At 38.9% G+C, this 17,555-nt stretch overlaps 1 protein-coding gene across 1 annotated transcript in view; it reads left to right on the top strand.

The window, feature by feature from the left end:
• Nucleotides 1-4,234: 4,234 nt before the first annotated feature.
• The window catches only part of TIAM1 (T cell lymphoma invasion and metastasis 1), a 98,707-nt gene continuing 85,386 nt past the window's right edge, over nucleotides 4,235-17,555 (top strand). Inside the window, exons 1-2 of the mRNA XM_015819409.1 lie at nucleotides 4,235-4,391; nucleotides 10,035-11,014. Of these exons, the coding sequence (XP_015674895.1) occupies nucleotides 10,046-11,014 (969 nt within the window). The 5' untranslated portion in view covers nucleotides 4,235-4,391; nucleotides 10,035-10,045. The remainder of the gene's footprint in view (nucleotides 4,392-10,034; nucleotides 11,015-17,555) is intronic.

Here is a 17,555-nt window from a genome sequence, read left to right as displayed (position 1 = left end):
AGGGAAAGGAAAGGAGAGGAGAGGAGAGGAGAGGAGAGGAGAGGAGAGGAGAGGAAAGGAAAGGTTACCACATATTCTTTCAGAACATCTACTTGTTACTACATATTCACTGAATGAAAATTACATCAATATATTTATGGAGTGGGGAGTTATAAAGAATCCTGTGATAAGTGTTTCCTTGTATGCTCAAACTTCTCAACCATATCTTCCAACCGTATTGTTTCTGCAATGTAATATGCTACATGAATTTCCTCAGAAATAAATATAGTCAGTGGTGGGATTCAAATATGTGAACAACCAGTTCTCTGTGTGGATGCCGCTTCTGGAAGTCCATTCTGGGCATGGGCAACAAAAAATTAGCTCCTGGTTCTGCCAAAGTGGTGCGAACTGGCTGAATCCCACCACTGAGTATAGTAGCATCACATCTACATTTTGAAATCCATTATCAACATAAAAGTAATCTCAAATAGCACCTTTTTGCCTGGTAATAATCTGAAAGTTCCAATGATGATAATAAGGATAATACATTTTATGAGCTGGATTGTAAGATGATTGCACTGTTCTGTTGAAATACCTGAATATCACTTTTCCATGCTCTAAATCATGAGCAAAACCCAAACAAGCCAAATAAATAAAAGAAACCCAATAGTTTCAAAGTTGTAAGGAGAGACAAGTGAGAGGTGGAAATAGAGCAAGGATGAGGAAAGAGAGAGCAGGGACATTCCTATATAGCCAATAATTAAGAGGAAGGGGGAAAAGGAAACAAAGGGAGCGAACTACTTACCGTACCCAATGCCATATAATTGCCATTGTTTGCCAGTTTAACAATAAAATAAAATTAGAAGGCAAATGAACACTCATGCTATGGTAATATAGCTGGGAGCTCGTATCTTAGAAATGGTAAAATAAAAATAGTTTAACACTTATTTCTTAAAATCATGTACTGTTGCTAAGGATGTATTTTATAGATGCAAGTAATATTGTGTATACTTAATTGGTATAATCCATGGTATAAACATTCAGCATGCAAGTAAACCTTTTGCTCAAGGACTTGCTTGATCGGCTGAAGGAAGAAATACTAACAAACTAGCCAAAATCTGGATGTCATAGCCCTAACTCCCATGCTCAGAGGATGGGGAAGAGCAGGGGAGATCTTGGAGAATGGGATCTATAGGCAATGGCCCAACAGGGCAAGGCTGGAAGGTTTGACCCCCATTAACAAAATACTTGTGGGCCCAGCTCTGATTGAAAGCATCCTCCAGTGGAAGATGATTTGGAGAGCATCCTCCAAATGATCAACCCCAGGTATGTCTGAGAGAGCTAAAATATATCAGGAATGTGAGATTGGACGGTTCCTGTGTTCTTGGAATACACCGACATTCTGAGTTGAGTGAATGTAGTCCAGCTGGCTAAGAACAGAGATTTGAAATCTGGACCTAAAAGCTTACCATCTGATGTGAGTCAGAGCTGGGTTCATCTTTGATGAGCTTCAGTAAACAGCTGCCTGAAATCCTGCTGACCTTGTAGTCTCTGCTTTGATATATTTGACTTTGTCTTCACTTAATGCCATTTTGGATTTGGAATTTAGCTAAATTGGCTCAGTTCAGATATTGGACTGTTTTTGGACAATTCCTTTGCATAATTGCCTACTATTGTAATTCATAAATTTGTTTGACCTCTCAGCTTAATTGTCTGTTAGATAGGAAAATGAACACAATAATCTCACTTTCTACGTACAATGTTTTCTAGTTTCTGAGTAACTGGCTAAGGAGGAAAAATGGCTTTTGTGGCTAATCCTCCACTTGATATTAATAAAGTTTTTCTTATAAATGGATAGATTAAAAGGCCTTTATTGTATGGTAAATTGATGCACTAGAAAGAAATTACTGTGCATGCTTCTAAAAAGGAACCTCTGTTCCTCGGGTTGGCCTGGGGCAAATATAAGCATAGCATTTGAGCACAGGTGTCCTCCAGCTAAGTGAAATGGTCAAATGCCATATAAACATATTAATCTTTCCTAGGAACACAGCTGTTTGGTCTAATTGGAATGTTTCTCCAGTGGGTTTACTCTGTTCCTCATGGGAACAGTTTTTTCTTATCCCTTTTTGAGGTTGAGAAACCAGAAGTGCTTAGCTTTGAGTGATCTTTCTTATTAATAACTGTTATAGTTCAAATTTAGCATTCCTTCAAGAACCCTTTAATTAGCAGAGATGAGGTGATACGTATTGGCTTGGGAAGTAGACCTTTTGTGTCCTACAGTGATGAGTTGTTCATAAAAGTTTAGATTTTGAGCATGGCATACTTTTTCAGGTATGTTGTTTTAGTTGTGAAGTCGTGTCCGACCCATCGTGACCATATGGACAACGTTCCTCCAGGCCTTCCTGTCTTCTACCATCTTCTGGAGTCCATTTAAGCTCACGCCTACTGCTTCAGTGACTCCATCCAGCTACCTCATTCTCTGTCGTCCCCTTCTTCTATTGCCCTCAATCTTTCCCAGCATTAGGCTCTTCTCCAGTGAGTCCTTCCTTCTCATTAGGTGGCCAAAGTATTTGAGTTTCATCTTCAGGATCTGGCCTTCTAAAGAGCAGTCAGGGTTGATCTCCAGGGGACTCGCAGGAATCTTCTCCAGCACCATAGTTCAAAGGCCTCAATTCTTTCAGGTATACTTGATTGCTAAATACTGACTGCAATTGAGTAATAGCTTTCTCTGGAGGTGAGCATTTAAAGGCAGATATCAGCTGCAACTTCCAAGTAGTCTTCAAAAGTAGCCCCACAATAACGTACATGACAGTAGTTGACTTTAGAGGTGATAATAGAATAGGTACCTGTGTAATGGTGAGATTACAGTGCCTTGAATTTGCATGGCCAATAATGATTGTCACTGGATTTAGGGATGGACCAAATTAGTACAAAAAGTGTTATTCAACAAAATGCTATAATTCAAGGCTGCAGCCTTCCATTGAAGTCAGTGAGAATATACAGTTGAAATATAGCTGGTTTCAAAAACAAACCCTTTAGCAAATGAAGGTAAATATACATGTCCTAGGATGTGGTTGTTTCCTGCTGATTTCTTTTTTTCTCACACATTCCCGCTTTTTGGCAAATCATACCCTGTCATTTATGCTTTAAACTTTTAAGTATTTTAAACTTCCTTGCAAATTAGTGTTTCATTTAGGAAAAAAGAGCCAGAGGAAGAACAGGAGACCTACTTCCACCACTCTGGTTTGTGGAATCATTGCATCCTGAAGATTTGTTTTTGAGCAGTGCATGGAACAAATCTGTACAATAATCTGGGAAAATAGTTACAATATCCAGTTCCCAAATAATTTGGTTCAAAGTAGCATATGCCAAATATTTTCTGTAATCATCCATATGTATATATCTATGAAATGTATGAATAATAATGTAAACTGAATACTAGGTGAATGACTTGCTAAGTATTGTAAATCTAGCCTTGAAGATTGTTGGCAACTGGTATGATAACAAAACCATTTAAATAGGAATGATCTGCCCATTTGTTAGACTTTAAGGAACAGCTGGTGTTTTCAGTGTGATAGGTAGCAATGATATCAAAATATCACACCTTCTCTTGATTTTTGGATAATTCTTTTCTACTGGGATTTTTTTTTTTACAAATGTAAATGTTGCCTTTAAAGTAAAAGTGTATGGAAAAATCAGGTCACATGTATGTCTCATTCAGTTTCACCTTATACTGTTAGTCATTTTATAAATTGTGCAATGACAGTGAAGCCAGTCAAACCTGTTTCTCCAAGTGCTGCCTTTTGAATTCAACTTGCAGGTTCTGAAATTCATGTGAATGTAAAAGCATTTAGTAAAAGCATTTCAACGGGCTTCTTTTCTCATTGAGGGGGCTGTGTGAGAGTTGCTTCATATAGCTTTTGTGGAAATGGCAAAGAAGGGCCATTCCAATTCGAATCTCCTTCATTTTGTCTACTTCTTTGTGTTTTACTCCTTCTGTTTAAATCAAAACATACTATTTTAGGTTTGCATTTGTGTTAGATTATTTTTTTAAAAAATTATAATTCCTATAAGTCAACCCCCTCCCCTCAATCTTTAGAATACAACAGAAAGATAATTATTATGTACCGCAGCAGGGCTTCTGTAACGTCGGCACATAAATGATAAACATAAATGATGAAAATGGAACTTTATACCCATTCTGGCTAAACCTTTGTTTTGCTTCTCTCTTTTTTTCTTCCCCACCAGGATTTTGGCACATATTCACAGGCTACTACAAGACAATAATGAAGCCTTTGAGTGGCAGGTGATGACATACATGCAGCTCCAGTAACTGCTCATTTTGTTAGAAAGCTAAATTCCACATTTTCCCCTAAGAGAGTAGTACCGTGCTTCAGAACTTGCTGGGTGAGGTATGTGGGTTCTATGCATTTTTGTTTGAGAGTTTCCTATCAGGAATGAAACTTTTGAGACTAGGACATAACTTATCATTATACCTGTTGACTTCCCATCCAATGACTACTGATAGCACCTCCCTTTCCCCTCCAGATTTGAATTGCTTGTCAGCCAATTTTAGAATGCATTTTGTCCTTTAATGGATAAATAGTAGATTATAAATGGCCACAGACCATTCACACTGAAATATTGCTGATAAAGATTAGTGTTGTACATTACAATTAAGCAACACAAAACCACAACGTTAGTTTGACTTCTGAAGATTTTTCATTTTGTACAAAATACAGGTTTGCTAGAAGATACATTGAAAAAGTCACCACCACCCCCGTCACTTCTTTCTTCACTTCACTTTGCCAGCCCATTTTTTTGAGGGAGGGGAGGGAAAGGGCAATGAGCACACTTCCAAAGGAAACATGGAGTTGCACTCACTAATTTTTTCCATTTGGTAACAGTACACATAGGGGCCTATGCCAGAGCTCCAGAAATGGTAGATGCTCATGCTTTGCTTTGCAGCAGGCTAACTATCAAAGGAAAGAAGGAGCTAAAGATACTGGAGCAAGGGCCCTGGAGTCTTCAAAGAAAGTATCAACTAGCACTTATTAGCCTTTGAAACCACCTTGTCTTTCGTGGTTAAAAGTAGTTGAGACAGACTTGGCTTTAAAATAAATAGCCTGCTGCTATTATAGCTTGAGCCTAGAATACATTTAGTTCAGGGGACGAAGGTTTTGTATTGTTGAACCTTTCTTTTCATTTTCACAGTCTTAAAACTTAGCTTGCAGCAGAAAGTACAGATCTGATGGTAATAGCCTCCCACCAGAATCTAATTTCAGTTTGCAATCTGTTGTCTTGTAAGGTACTTCACATTTAATGGTGGTGGTGTAAACTCAGGAGAGCTAAAACTTTGGGGATTTTAATTTAGCTTGTAATTTTGAGTGAAGTTAATAAGGAAAAAAAGCAAAATACTTAATAAAGAGATGATTTGTCAGGAAGCAAGAGTTGGGTAAACCAGTAGATTTAATTTGTAGTTAATATATCAGGGTATTGGTTTGTAAAGATTTACTACATAAACAGCTGAGATGTCATAGCAATAAAATCAAGAGCTATAATCTAGAACAGGGGTGTCAAACTGCCAGTCTGTGGGCCGGACGCGTCAAAAGGAAACCACGCCTACTCCATTGCCGGCAATGGGGAAAAAGTTCCGATACATCACACAACGTCAAGTGACGTCGTGAGTTTGACATGTCTGATCTAGAAAGTACCCAGTTCATTTTTATTAGTTATTAGTTTAATTATTACTATTAGTTCAGACATGTGATGTATCGGAGCTTTTTCCCCATTGCCGGCAATAGGGTGGGCGCGGTTTCCTTGTGACGCGTCTGGCTGGCGGGCCAGCAGTTTGACACCCCTGTATTAGTTGATGTTGATTAGATTTACATTCCATTTTCCCTTGAGGACTTCAGAGTTATAAACTGAACAATCCTATGGGAGAGGGAGGGATTCAGAATCACTCGGAAAGCTTCATCCTTAAACAGGAAATATTTGAAAGGAAGGAAGCAATAGTATCTTCAAGAGGAGGCAACTTTTTTTGTAGGAACAAACATAAGTTGGTCTAGTATTTTCATTTTATTTCTGTTAGCATTTATTGATTTATTTCACAATATTGAAAGTCATACACCTGTAATATGTCATAACAACTACCAAAAGAAGACCAATATTCCTTATTACAGAAGAATGATCAAAACTGGACTGTGTTAGTTTCCTAACAAATTAATTGCAGAACTGAGATTCAAAAAGCAAACAATTATTCTTCTTCCTTTATGACTTTTGAATGTGAAAGCTTCAGGGAATTGTGCAGGCCAATTTTTTAATTACAAAGGCCATTATTATATTACCGGTAATTTTAAACGCCTGTTATGCTACACAGATTTTACTTCAACATTTATTTTATACCTTTATTTAGCCAACAGACATATCATAGCAATACGCCTCCTTTCACTGAAACATTTCACCTCGGAAATGTATTGCCCTAAGAGAGACTTTGGAATTTGGGGGGTTGCAGCACTGCTTACTTTGCTTTTTCAATTGTTTTACCTCAGATACATACAGAATGTAGCCTGACCAGTATTTTACCTCTTTCTAAATAATTGAACAGTGCAAAAATGTAGTAGGATTAACCTTTGGGAGTTATGAGAAAATCTTTCAAAAATTAAGTAATGTGTTTTGCTATTTGAATACCATCCATGGCACGTTACATGCTCCGAGTATATATCAGCTCCAATGTACTAGAGCTGCTTAGGTCAGAGTACTGTCCTATTATCATTTGATATTGGTGGCTAAAGGGTTTTCATTATTTCTATGTTTGTATTCCCAAATATAGTAGTACTTAGGGAACCATTATCTGAGATTCTATGTGGTAGCAAACATATTTCTGCTTGCATTAATACACTTTTCTCTTAGCTGCTTTTCACCCAGCATAGATTACTCTATGATTACTTTGTGGGGAGGGGGGGATAGAGAACCTTTTTATATTTTATGTCCATTATTTAGATTTTATGTATGGTTCATGGTAGGTCTTAACTGAACAGCACATCGTCTCCAGTTGCCTTTCTGAGAACAAGTTTTGACATGTCTAGGGATGGAGTTTCTGTATTTAATCAGTCTAGAATGAGTAACTTCTAAAACTTTTTCTCACACAGTGATCTCATATTCTTGAGGGTGATCTATCACAGAACAGATTTTTACAGCTTTAAAAAACTAAGGTGAAATATGGTTGCTATTGAAAAACAATGCCTGGTAGTTCTCAAATTTTATCTCTGTTTCTTCCCTAATTCAAGATAAAAAATGAGTGAGGGCTAATCCTCTAAAGACACTAACCTTGGGATAGAATCAATTGAATACTGTGGAATTTCTGAAAAGGAGACTGAGGATTGTGTCTCAGATCTAATAATTGCAGCTAAGAAACACACACTTAACAACCTTTGATTCAAATTAGTTATCCTAAATCTTTAAAACTAAACTTGTGTGCTTCTGTTTAAGATTGTTAAATAGCGAGGCATATATTCTTAGTTTTTTTGAACTTTTGGAGGTTGGAAAGAGAATAACATTTTCAAGTAAACATTTAAAAGTGTGAAACATGTAAAGGAACTATTCTGTGCATCATTCATAAACTTTGTCGGAAAGAAGAACATGGGGCAGCTTTTCTCAGAAGTTTACCATACTGACTGTAATCAATACATTTGGAGGATACCTTGTTTCCCCGAAAGTAAGACACTGTCTTATATTATTTTTCCATCCAAAAGAGGCATTCGGTCTTAATTTTGGGGATGTCTTATATTTTTTGTGACACCTACCTCACCTCGCGGCAGTGGCACCAACAGCCCCATCCTGTAGCCTGCGTGGTTGCTGGCCCACTTCTACTGCAGCCGCTCGCGGCAGGAGGCCACGCGGCACATCACACCACTGCCGCCACAACAAGGCAAGGCAGGTAGGGGAAGGGGTGGAGCTGCCCCACGTGCTCTGCACCCACTTACCGGTACTTCAGCCCCCCCGCCAGGCCATTCCTTTATCGGTGACCTTTCACTCCCCTCCCGAGCCAGACTGCCATGCTATAGCAGATGGGATGGGCGGGATAGGCCCGGTCCCCCTCTGCCATTTCGGAGCCAGGGAGAAGTGATGGCGAATGGCTCTGCTGCTGCTGTGCACCGCTGGAGGGCCTTTCTTTAAGCTTCGCCCCACAGATCACCTGCCCGGGTGCAGCCACTGCCTCTTTGTTATCCGCCAACTCTCCTGGCCGCCTGCCTCCACCAGCCCTTTGTCACCTGTCTCACGGAGAACAGAGAATGGAGAATGCAGCGGCTCTGCGGAGGGATGCAGAGCAGAGAACAGCACTTGCTTGCTGCCTGCATTGCCCCGTGTCTTCCTTCTCCCTTCTCTCTTCTGGAAATGGCAGCCCCATTTTCTGCCGCTTCTCCTCCCGACAAGCTCCTCCCTCTTCCCGAAAGCATTTATTTGCTAACCTGCTTTCCAGTTCTGGCATGTTTCCCTTCTGCTGCAGAGAAACAGAGTTTGTGGAACTAAAAAAAGTTCAGTCAGACCTTCCAACTTCTCATGGGGAAAAAAAAGATTTGCCATCACTCCCCCCTGGCTCCAAAACGGTGGAGGGGAACCAGGCCTACCTCGGCCATCCCATCCGCCGTAGCAGTCCAGCTCAGGAGGGGAGTGAAAGGTCGACGATCAAGGAATGGCCTGATGGGGGGGGCCCTGAAGTACCAGTAAGTGGGTGCTGGGCACGTGGGGCAGCTCCACCTCCTCCACCACCTGCCTTGCCTCATTGTGGCGGCAATGGCGCGATGTGCCGTGCGGCCTCCTGCCCCATTGTGGCAGCGAGGTGGGATGGAGTGGGCAGGGTCCTAATTACCGTAGGGCTTATTTATGGGTAGGGCTTATACTAGCCCCCCAAAAATCAGGGTAGGTCTTAGTTTAGCGGAGGGGCTTATTTTCAGGGAAACACGGTACTAGTTTGGGAAAACGTGGTGTATAATTTTATCAGGGATGGTAGAAGATATTTTACTGCTTAAAGAGAAGATGGTGCTCCCCAACCAACTGCAAACTATTTCAACTAAATGAATCAACAACTAGTTTCAGGCTAGAGTCTGTGCCAAATGGAGAAATACACAAATGAGAAGTCAGTCAAGCAGCATGGGCCACACCTACTGTGTTACATAATTATCCAACTTGATCTTGAAAAGTTTGATAGGTCAAGCAATAGGCCAAGCAATAGAGACATGCCAGGAGAGGAGGGACCTCTGATTCTGTCAAGCATGGAGCGAATAGACAAGGGTGAGAAGAAGCAAGTTATACTCACACACTACTGAAATCTGTTGCTTGAGACCAAAGTCTCACTCAATCAGGTTAGTTTTGCCTTGTGACAGGGTGAGGTATCCTAATAGACTTGGGATGGTGTAATGCTTCACTTTTTTAGGTAGGATATGTAGATAAATTTTACTGCCCAAAAGATGTTTGTAGCTTGTACATAATATTTGGGTTACTTCTAGTAAAGCTATTGTTTTTATTATTTCAGATTTCCCAACAATTGTATTTATACCATGCTTTTAAACATAAAAAATGGAACCAATATAATCCACATTTTTTTGTTCAATTAAGCTAAATTTTGCAGCTTTTATTTAAGGTGCAATTTAAATAACTATTGATTATCTGCTAAGATGTAATGTAAAAATGTCACAACTCTAAACTTGTTTGAAATAAATAGGAATAATAAGAAGGTACATCATATGGAACCATACTAACATAAAAAAGGATATTAAGGAATACTGTAAGAAAATGCATTATCCAAATGATTCATAATTAGAATCACTTTGGTCAAAGTAATAATTACTTTCGAGGAAGAAAAGAAGAGTTTATAATTATATCTATGTAGACAAAGATATGTAAGTTACCTATTTGCTAGTGATACACAAGAACATATTCCAGGCTTACCAAAAAAAGAGGAAAAAGTAATATTTTCAAGTTTATAGAGCATACTGTAGATCAAACACCACCGTATATTCAGTTCCTAACAATGACATTTTGCATTCTTGCAGGTATTAAAACAATGGGAAATGCAGAGAGCCAAAGTGTAGAACACCAATTTTATGGAGAGAAACATGCTAGTTTGGGACGAAAGCATACATCACGTTCTCTTCGCCTTTCAAACAAAGCAGCTCGCCGGACCAGACATGCATCCTCAGGAAAAATTATTCACAGAAACTCAGAAGTAAGCACAAGATCTAGCAGTACTCCCAGCATCCCTCAATCATTAGCAGACAATTGTCTGGAATCTTTTACTCAAGAATCCAATTTAGGGGATTTTGGAAGCCCAATTTGGGTGGACAGAATGGATATGGGCTTGAGGCCAGTTTCTTACCACACTGATTCTTCTGTCACTCCTAGCATGGATAGCAGTTCAGCCCTTATGGCAGCGTCGGTACAAAGCATGCCGGATACCGAAGGTGGAAGACTCTACAGAGATGAATCAACATATTTGACTGAAGTAGGGGGTAGGCAACATTCTTACTCAACAAATGGGACCACATTTTTGGAGCCTATGACTTTCAAGAAAAAACGTTCAAAGTCTGCAGATATCTGGCGGGAGGACAGTTTGGAATTTTCTCTATCTGATCTTAGTCAAGAACATTTGACAAGCAATGAAGAGATCCTAGGCTCTCCTGAGGAAAAGGATGGTGAGGAGACTCCAGGGAGAGAACCTAGTAATAGTCGTCAAACGTTGGTAACATGCCAGCGTGCCAATTCCATGAGTGACTTGTATTCTCCTAAAAGTTCAACTGTTACAATAAATGGTGGACCGCGTAACATGCTAGGAGGGTATTGTCGGAATATAGGGTCTCATATCCCAGATGTGGAAAACCACAAAATATCACCAAACGCAGTGGATAATGTGTCCTCTTATAGTAATTACAACACACTTCCCTGTCGGAAATCTCATTGCCTTTCTGAAGGAATCAGTTGCATCAAAATGAACCACAGCAACAGTATGCATGGCAGACGAGCAAAAACAACTCAGGTAAGAGGCCTTTCAACATAGACAAATACCAGGTTGACTGATAACACTTTTACTTAGATAACTTCAGGTAAGTTATGTTTAGTTTCAGAACCTTTACAGGCGATAAAAGGGCAATATAGTTATTGACAGAACTGAAGCAATTCCTGTGTTTTAAAGAGAACTTTGTTTTCCAACACTTATCTTACATGAAAACTTTTCCGAGAATAAGACTCTCAAAACATCCCTGATGGTAATTGAACTTAAGCCGAATAGTAAAGAACAGCATTTCCCAAACTAGAATTTTTCAGATACCCTATAGTGAAGTCCCAAATTTTCCAGCTGGGTTTGCCAAAGGTATGTCCCCACAAATGTAGAAGGCATTTATGTTGGCTAAAATTGGAATAGCCATAACTCTTATAGTTCAAAGAACTGCATTTTTGCCCCATGAAAAATTCATGAATGGCAAAAAAAATTACCTTCTTAGTTATCAATTTATACACAGCCCACGATATTTGCATTTTACTACTAATGTTGGAAGAAGAAAATTTTCGTCTTCTACTGAAAAAGAATTTACTCTATTATACAGTAATTGTTCAGTGGAGTGAAATAGTGCTGCTGTCCATGCTTCCTGCTGTGTTTTTTAAAATTTATTTAAAAATAAATATGCTTGATGGTGAATGAAACAATATAGAAGTCACACTCATCAAGGCTGATTATTACAAAAATCAAATGAATCTTGTTTTTTTTATCAGAAGTACTATTTGATGATTGCCTGATAAGATTTCCAGCAGCCACTTCCTGAAGAACTTCTGTTTCTCCTTGTAAGCTATTAAGCTTTCAGTCATCTTACTTTTAAACTAAGAATACACATCTGTATTTGATCAATGGAAGCACTCTGGGAATTCATTCTCATACTAGACATACAATATGAATGAATAGCCAAATGTAAAAAAAAAGTTTTCAGAAGCTTTTGCAAACAATATTGATTGGCGAACCTAGAAAAGAAGAAAAACATAAAGCTGTCTTCCATTTTTAATAATGTTTATTAATTCCTTTTACCTTGACAGGTTAACATTTTTAGAAATAGTCATTTCAAAAGCATTTGTATTGTACGTTTTGCTTTGGATTAACATTTTTCAATGTTCTGGGCTGAAATGGTATATGAATCAAGGTTAAAAAAAATGAAATTGATATCCCATGCAATTTATGCTCAAAAATGCAACTCTTCTAATTGGAATGTTTTTAGTAAATATTCTTTGCAGAGTACAGATTTAAGAAATAAGTGCTAAGATAATCTTAGTGTAATGTTTTTGAGTAATCTTTAATTGCTTTCATTCAACATTTTATGTGTAGATTCCTAGTATTCTGATTTTCTTATATTTTCAACCTTGATATAGTGGGAGGACTTCAATGGTCCTGTGAATAACAGTGGCAGGTACATGAGCTGATAGTACCCGGATGGGCTCATGCAAGCATGGTCAAAAAGGAGAGGTATGAAGCTAAAGGAATTAACAATCAGATGAGGACAGATGGGACTATACAGTATGAGGAAAGCCAACAAACTTAGGAAATGGAGCTCCAGAATCAAATCTGGAAGAAAGCAAACCATTATACTATTCTCTTGGCAACAACACAAAATTGGTTTGCTTTCTCCCAGTAATAATGTCCTCGTTGTTATTATTTACTGTTCCAGCGGGTAGGGTTTGTGACAGACAAGGCATGCTTCCTTCCCATGAGATGACATCATTGATTAAAAGGGACCTGGAGCATACCCACTCTGCTGGAATGTGTCAGATGAGCGAAAATAGTTGGAGAACATTAAACTTTCATGAGCAGATTTAAAAATGATTTGGAACAGGGAAGGAAGTGAGTCAAGGATATGTTTTATGCTATATGTCTTTAATTCACACAACAAATATGAGTGGTAGAATCTGGAGAGATGTTTCCTGTTATCAAAATTAGACACCAAAACACTAACAACTGAGATCTGCAAAGGTTACCACTTTGTTAACTGAAAGCTTAGAAAGCTAAGAAATTCTCATTATTAAAGTAAAAATGAAGAGGGAAAATCTTGTTTAGCATTAAATATTAAGAAGATAATGTTGATATTAACAGCATACAGTAGGTTTCTGTTTTGTTTGCAATAAAGCCACTTGTTCAGTCACATTGTTCCTCTGGGCTTTACCATTAGTGAATTCATTAGTCTTTTAGTGTGGAAATTTATTGCTGAACCTGGCATGAAGTCTGACACTTAGTGAACTTACTTACAATTTATAGAAAACAAGTGAAAGTGTAGAATTTTTTTTTTATCCTGAGCACAACAATCTGGGAAAGTCAGTAGAAGATTATATAATGCTAGAGAGGAAGATAATCACAACTTAGACAAGACCATGAAGGATAAGGATACTTCTATTACAACAAAGTTCAGAATAGTTAAAGTTTTAACTCATGATTATATGGTTGTAAAAGCTAGATATTGAGAAAACTAGACCATAGTGATACCTTTCAGTTATTCAGTTATTCCAGCAAGTTGCTAAGAATAGTAAGAGTACCATGCCTGAAAGAAGAACCAACCTGAAGCAAAATACTGTAAATGCCAATTGTTTCTCGAGGCAACTATCAGTAAGCAGAAATTCCCATACTTTGTCTCCTATGCATTTGCAAAACTATTTGTGTTTGGCATAGGAGAGGTAAAGGTAAGACTGTGGACATATGGAATCATAGAGGTTACTGAAATATTCTTAGAAGGGCTGTAGATTATTACTGGAGACAAGTTGAGATGACATTTGCCCATACAGTTATCAAGTTATCTGCTTCAGCTTGGTAGCACCAAACTAACCGTATGTGACAGGGAATATAGACTACATCTTATGATCCAGAAAAGAGAAATTCTGAATATAAATATAAGATGGTGGTAGGGTAGTGGGGTGAGAAATCTCTGGATTGGCACCCAGATGCCTTTGGCGATGCAGCTCTCTTAAGTGCTATTCAATTTAAGAATTTTAAACATCCTGCAAAGTGCTTGGAACCTGCAAAGAGAATGCATTAGATAGAGAAGCCCACTGAGTAATGAAAATAAGTCTCAACAAACAGAGAATTTGGACAGGAGGGAGGGAACACATGTCTCCATTGACACTGAGGCAGCTGGAGGTGGGTTTTCTGGATTTGTTGCCTGTGCTTCATCTGAAAAGATGTGCTGCTTCTATATATAACTGTGACATTTTGAAACAGATGCTGCTGTTTTCACAGCAGAAGTTCTATAGCTTAAAAAAAATATCATACTAACCTTTCTTTCTTTTTGAGGTTATTTATCCAGGACAGATCAAAGTTCTGGTTAAAGATCAGAAACAAACAGAAAAGTCCTTATAGATATCTACCTTGGTGTCTGCTAGGTTATCTTCCCCTTGGAATAATTTTTAAAATACTTTTTACTTAAAAATAGAAAGGAACATACTGCAAAACATGGTGCCAGCTTTTAACACTTTTTCAAAAAAAAAAAAATCTGAATTGCCTTAAATCCACATACTGTATGCCCCATGGGCATTTTTAAAAATAATAATAATGAACGGCCGCAGCCCAGTGCTTCTGTAGAAGGGTATCTGTTTGGTCAGAAAAAAATAAGCTGGAGAATAGAGCCGAGCACACCAGTGAGTCTGAAACAAAATCCTTCCCTTATGGCCATGTGTATGGCACTATAATGTAGAACAGTGGTTCTCAACCTTTTTAATGCCGTGACCCCAACCGGTTGTAAGTTGAGGACTAAACCGGTCGTAAGTCGAGGACTAAACCGGTCGTAAGTCGAGGACTACCCAACCGGTCGTAAGTCGAGGACTTTCCCTGCCTGGGAGCGCTGCACATGCGTGGTTCTGCCCCCTGCGCCGGCCGAGGCATAGCTGGCAAGCAGCAGAGACAGAGCAGGCCGACCACCAGCTGGCCCAGCCCAAGGGAGGTAAGGCACCCGCTGGAAAAGGGAAAAAAAATGGCAGACAAAAAAAATGGCGGACAAAAAAAATGGCGGACAGCCTTGCTTGGCGACCCCCATGAAATGGTCGATCGACCCCAAATGGGGTCCCGACCCACAGGTTGAGAACCACTGATGTAGAAGAAGGCCGGTGGCTTGTGTTACATTATCATGATGCTGCTTACATCACTCTGGCTCCCTTTGTTCTCCTCCTGTTGTCACTGCTGTTCTAGAGAGTGTCAGGGAGCTGCATCTTTAGCAGTACGCCTTCTGATAAATTTACCTTTTATGATGGGCCACACTCAGTCACCAAGTTTCCTCATAGCAACCATTTTGTTGGCATTGCCAGAACAATCTCAAAACTCCATTTCTGAAATAGATAGTTTTTACTACTATCAAAAAGATGTTCAACACAGAACATAAAAATTAAAAAAAAAGTTTGTCTTGAAGTATATATAATTCAGTCTTTTCAAAACAAAGAACACAGAATAACATCTGAGTTTCTTTTTTAGTCTTGTAATGTTATCCATTGGGAATAATATGAAAAAGTTCAAAGCAGATTTATTTATTTTCTCTGTATTGACTAAAATTATATCTGTGAAAAGTATGTCTAATTTCAGTAGGGACTTATTCTGTGATGTGCTTTCAGAAGATTTGTATTCCTAGGCTTGTCTTTCAAATCTGGGCTGTTCTAATATACTGTTCTGCTGATACTTTGCAGAAGTTTATTCTAGAAAAGAGAAAACAGAGCTACAAATCTGAATGCGCTGACATTTCTCTTTGCTTTAAGCTATAGAAAGGTAATAAATAAAGGGATGACTTAAAGCCATAGCTTTCCTCAGAATGATTAGCTCTACATATTATTTTCAAATTTTCTTCAGATGTGGAGAAAACCGATCCATTGTATACCGAATCTGTGAGGTAGATGATCCATGCGTCAAATTTGCTTCTGAAATACAAAATTCAGCTGAAATGCTGCAAATCACCTTTATAACTTAATGATACAAACCTTGTTCCTAATTTCACTGAAAGTATGAACAGGCATATGAAAATTGCTTGTGGTTAAAATAAAAAAAAGTTTTTAGTTTCCTTTATTTAATTTAGATTAAACAGGAGTATAGTTTTTGAGAACCGGAGTGCTTTTTGAATGCTCTGAATGTGAATGGATGCAAGCGATTAACATCTAAAATATTGGGGTAAGGGTAACTACAAAGCACTTAAGAATTCAGCCTAACTGACAAAGATCCCCTGGAGAGGGGGAGGAAATGTTGCTTCGATTTTGCAGCTTATGTTGGCATAAAAGCTCCGAAGGAAGCCAGCTTTTCAGCAGCATTCTTTTCTTTAACATAATGTTCCTTTTAGATAGCCAGGTTCTGAGCTTCTTTCTGATCCTTTCCTTTTCAAACAAAACTCTTATTATTCTAGAGCAGCGGTTCTCAACCTGTGGGTCGGGACCCCATTTGGGGTCGATCGACCATTTCACGGGGGTCGCCAAGCAAGGCTGTCTGCCATTTTTTTGTCCGCCATTTTTTTCCCCTTTTCCGGCGGGTGCCTTACCTCCCTTGGGCTGGGCCAGCTGGTGGTCGGCCTGCTCCGTCTCTGCCGCTTGCCAGCTACGCCTCGGCCGGCGCAGGGGGTGGAACCACATATGTGTGGCGCTCCCGGGCAGGGAAAGTCCTTGACTTACGACCGGTTGGGTAGTCCTCGACTTACGACCGGTTTAGTCCTCGACTTATGACCGGTTTAGTCCTCGACTTACGACCGGTTTAGTCCTCGACTTACGACCGGTTGGGGTCGCGGAATTAAAAAGGTTGAGAACCACTGTTCTAGAGTGATCTCTAGACCCTTTGCCGTCCTTTCATACCACTTAAGAACTGCTGCCTATGCAAACTACCCCAAGGACTGACCTTGAAGATGAGAGAGAAAGACTGCTTGACCCTCCGTTGCCTTCCTTTCTTTTCTGAAAGACTCAGATTGGGTCCACAACCGTTTCTTCTCATTAAAAAGGAAAGGAAAATTAGAGATCTGTAGTTATAGAATGGAGTTAGTTGTTTTTCATTTTTAGCAGCCATTACTAAGCTTGTTGGGTGTGTGTGTGTGTATATATGTGTGTGTGCAAAAACATGATAGTTATATGTATCTTCTGAAAAAAAAATATATTTAGGAGATGATTGCATTCTTCTTTTTAACAATTACCATCAATGCATTTACAGCTGGCACTGCTGTTCTGCAATCAATTGCTCATTATTGACACTCATGAATTGTCCATGTGCAATAACTGCTTATAATGGGAGCAGATATCTAAGTTGTTATTGTGATTACAAGATAAATAGCTATATTTCAAAATAAAACTTTAAATTGTTACTGGGAGTAGGAACAAATTGTCACATAGCATAGAAGAATGTTAAAAATGTTTTTAAGTAAGTGCATAATACTGTTCACATTTCTGAACGAGATACCCACAGCCTTAGTTCTTCAGCTGTGAAAAGAACAAACTGTAAATTGGATATGTGAGATAGCCATCAGTTGTTGACAAATCTGGTTTTAACTTAGTAGACCCAACTCCAATCTTATTAAAAATAATAAAGATTAGAAGAATAC

This window comes from Protobothrops mucrosquamatus, unplaced genomic scaffold, assembly GCF_001527695.2.
Source record: "Protobothrops mucrosquamatus isolate PMUCROS unplaced genomic scaffold, P.Mucros_1.0 scaffold_149, whole genome shotgun sequence".
Classification (NCBI taxonomy): domain Eukaryota; kingdom Metazoa; phylum Chordata; class Lepidosauria; order Squamata; family Viperidae; genus Protobothrops; species Protobothrops mucrosquamatus.
Note: the sequence above shows the minus strand (reverse complement) of the source record. Positions and strands in the feature narration are given on the sequence as shown.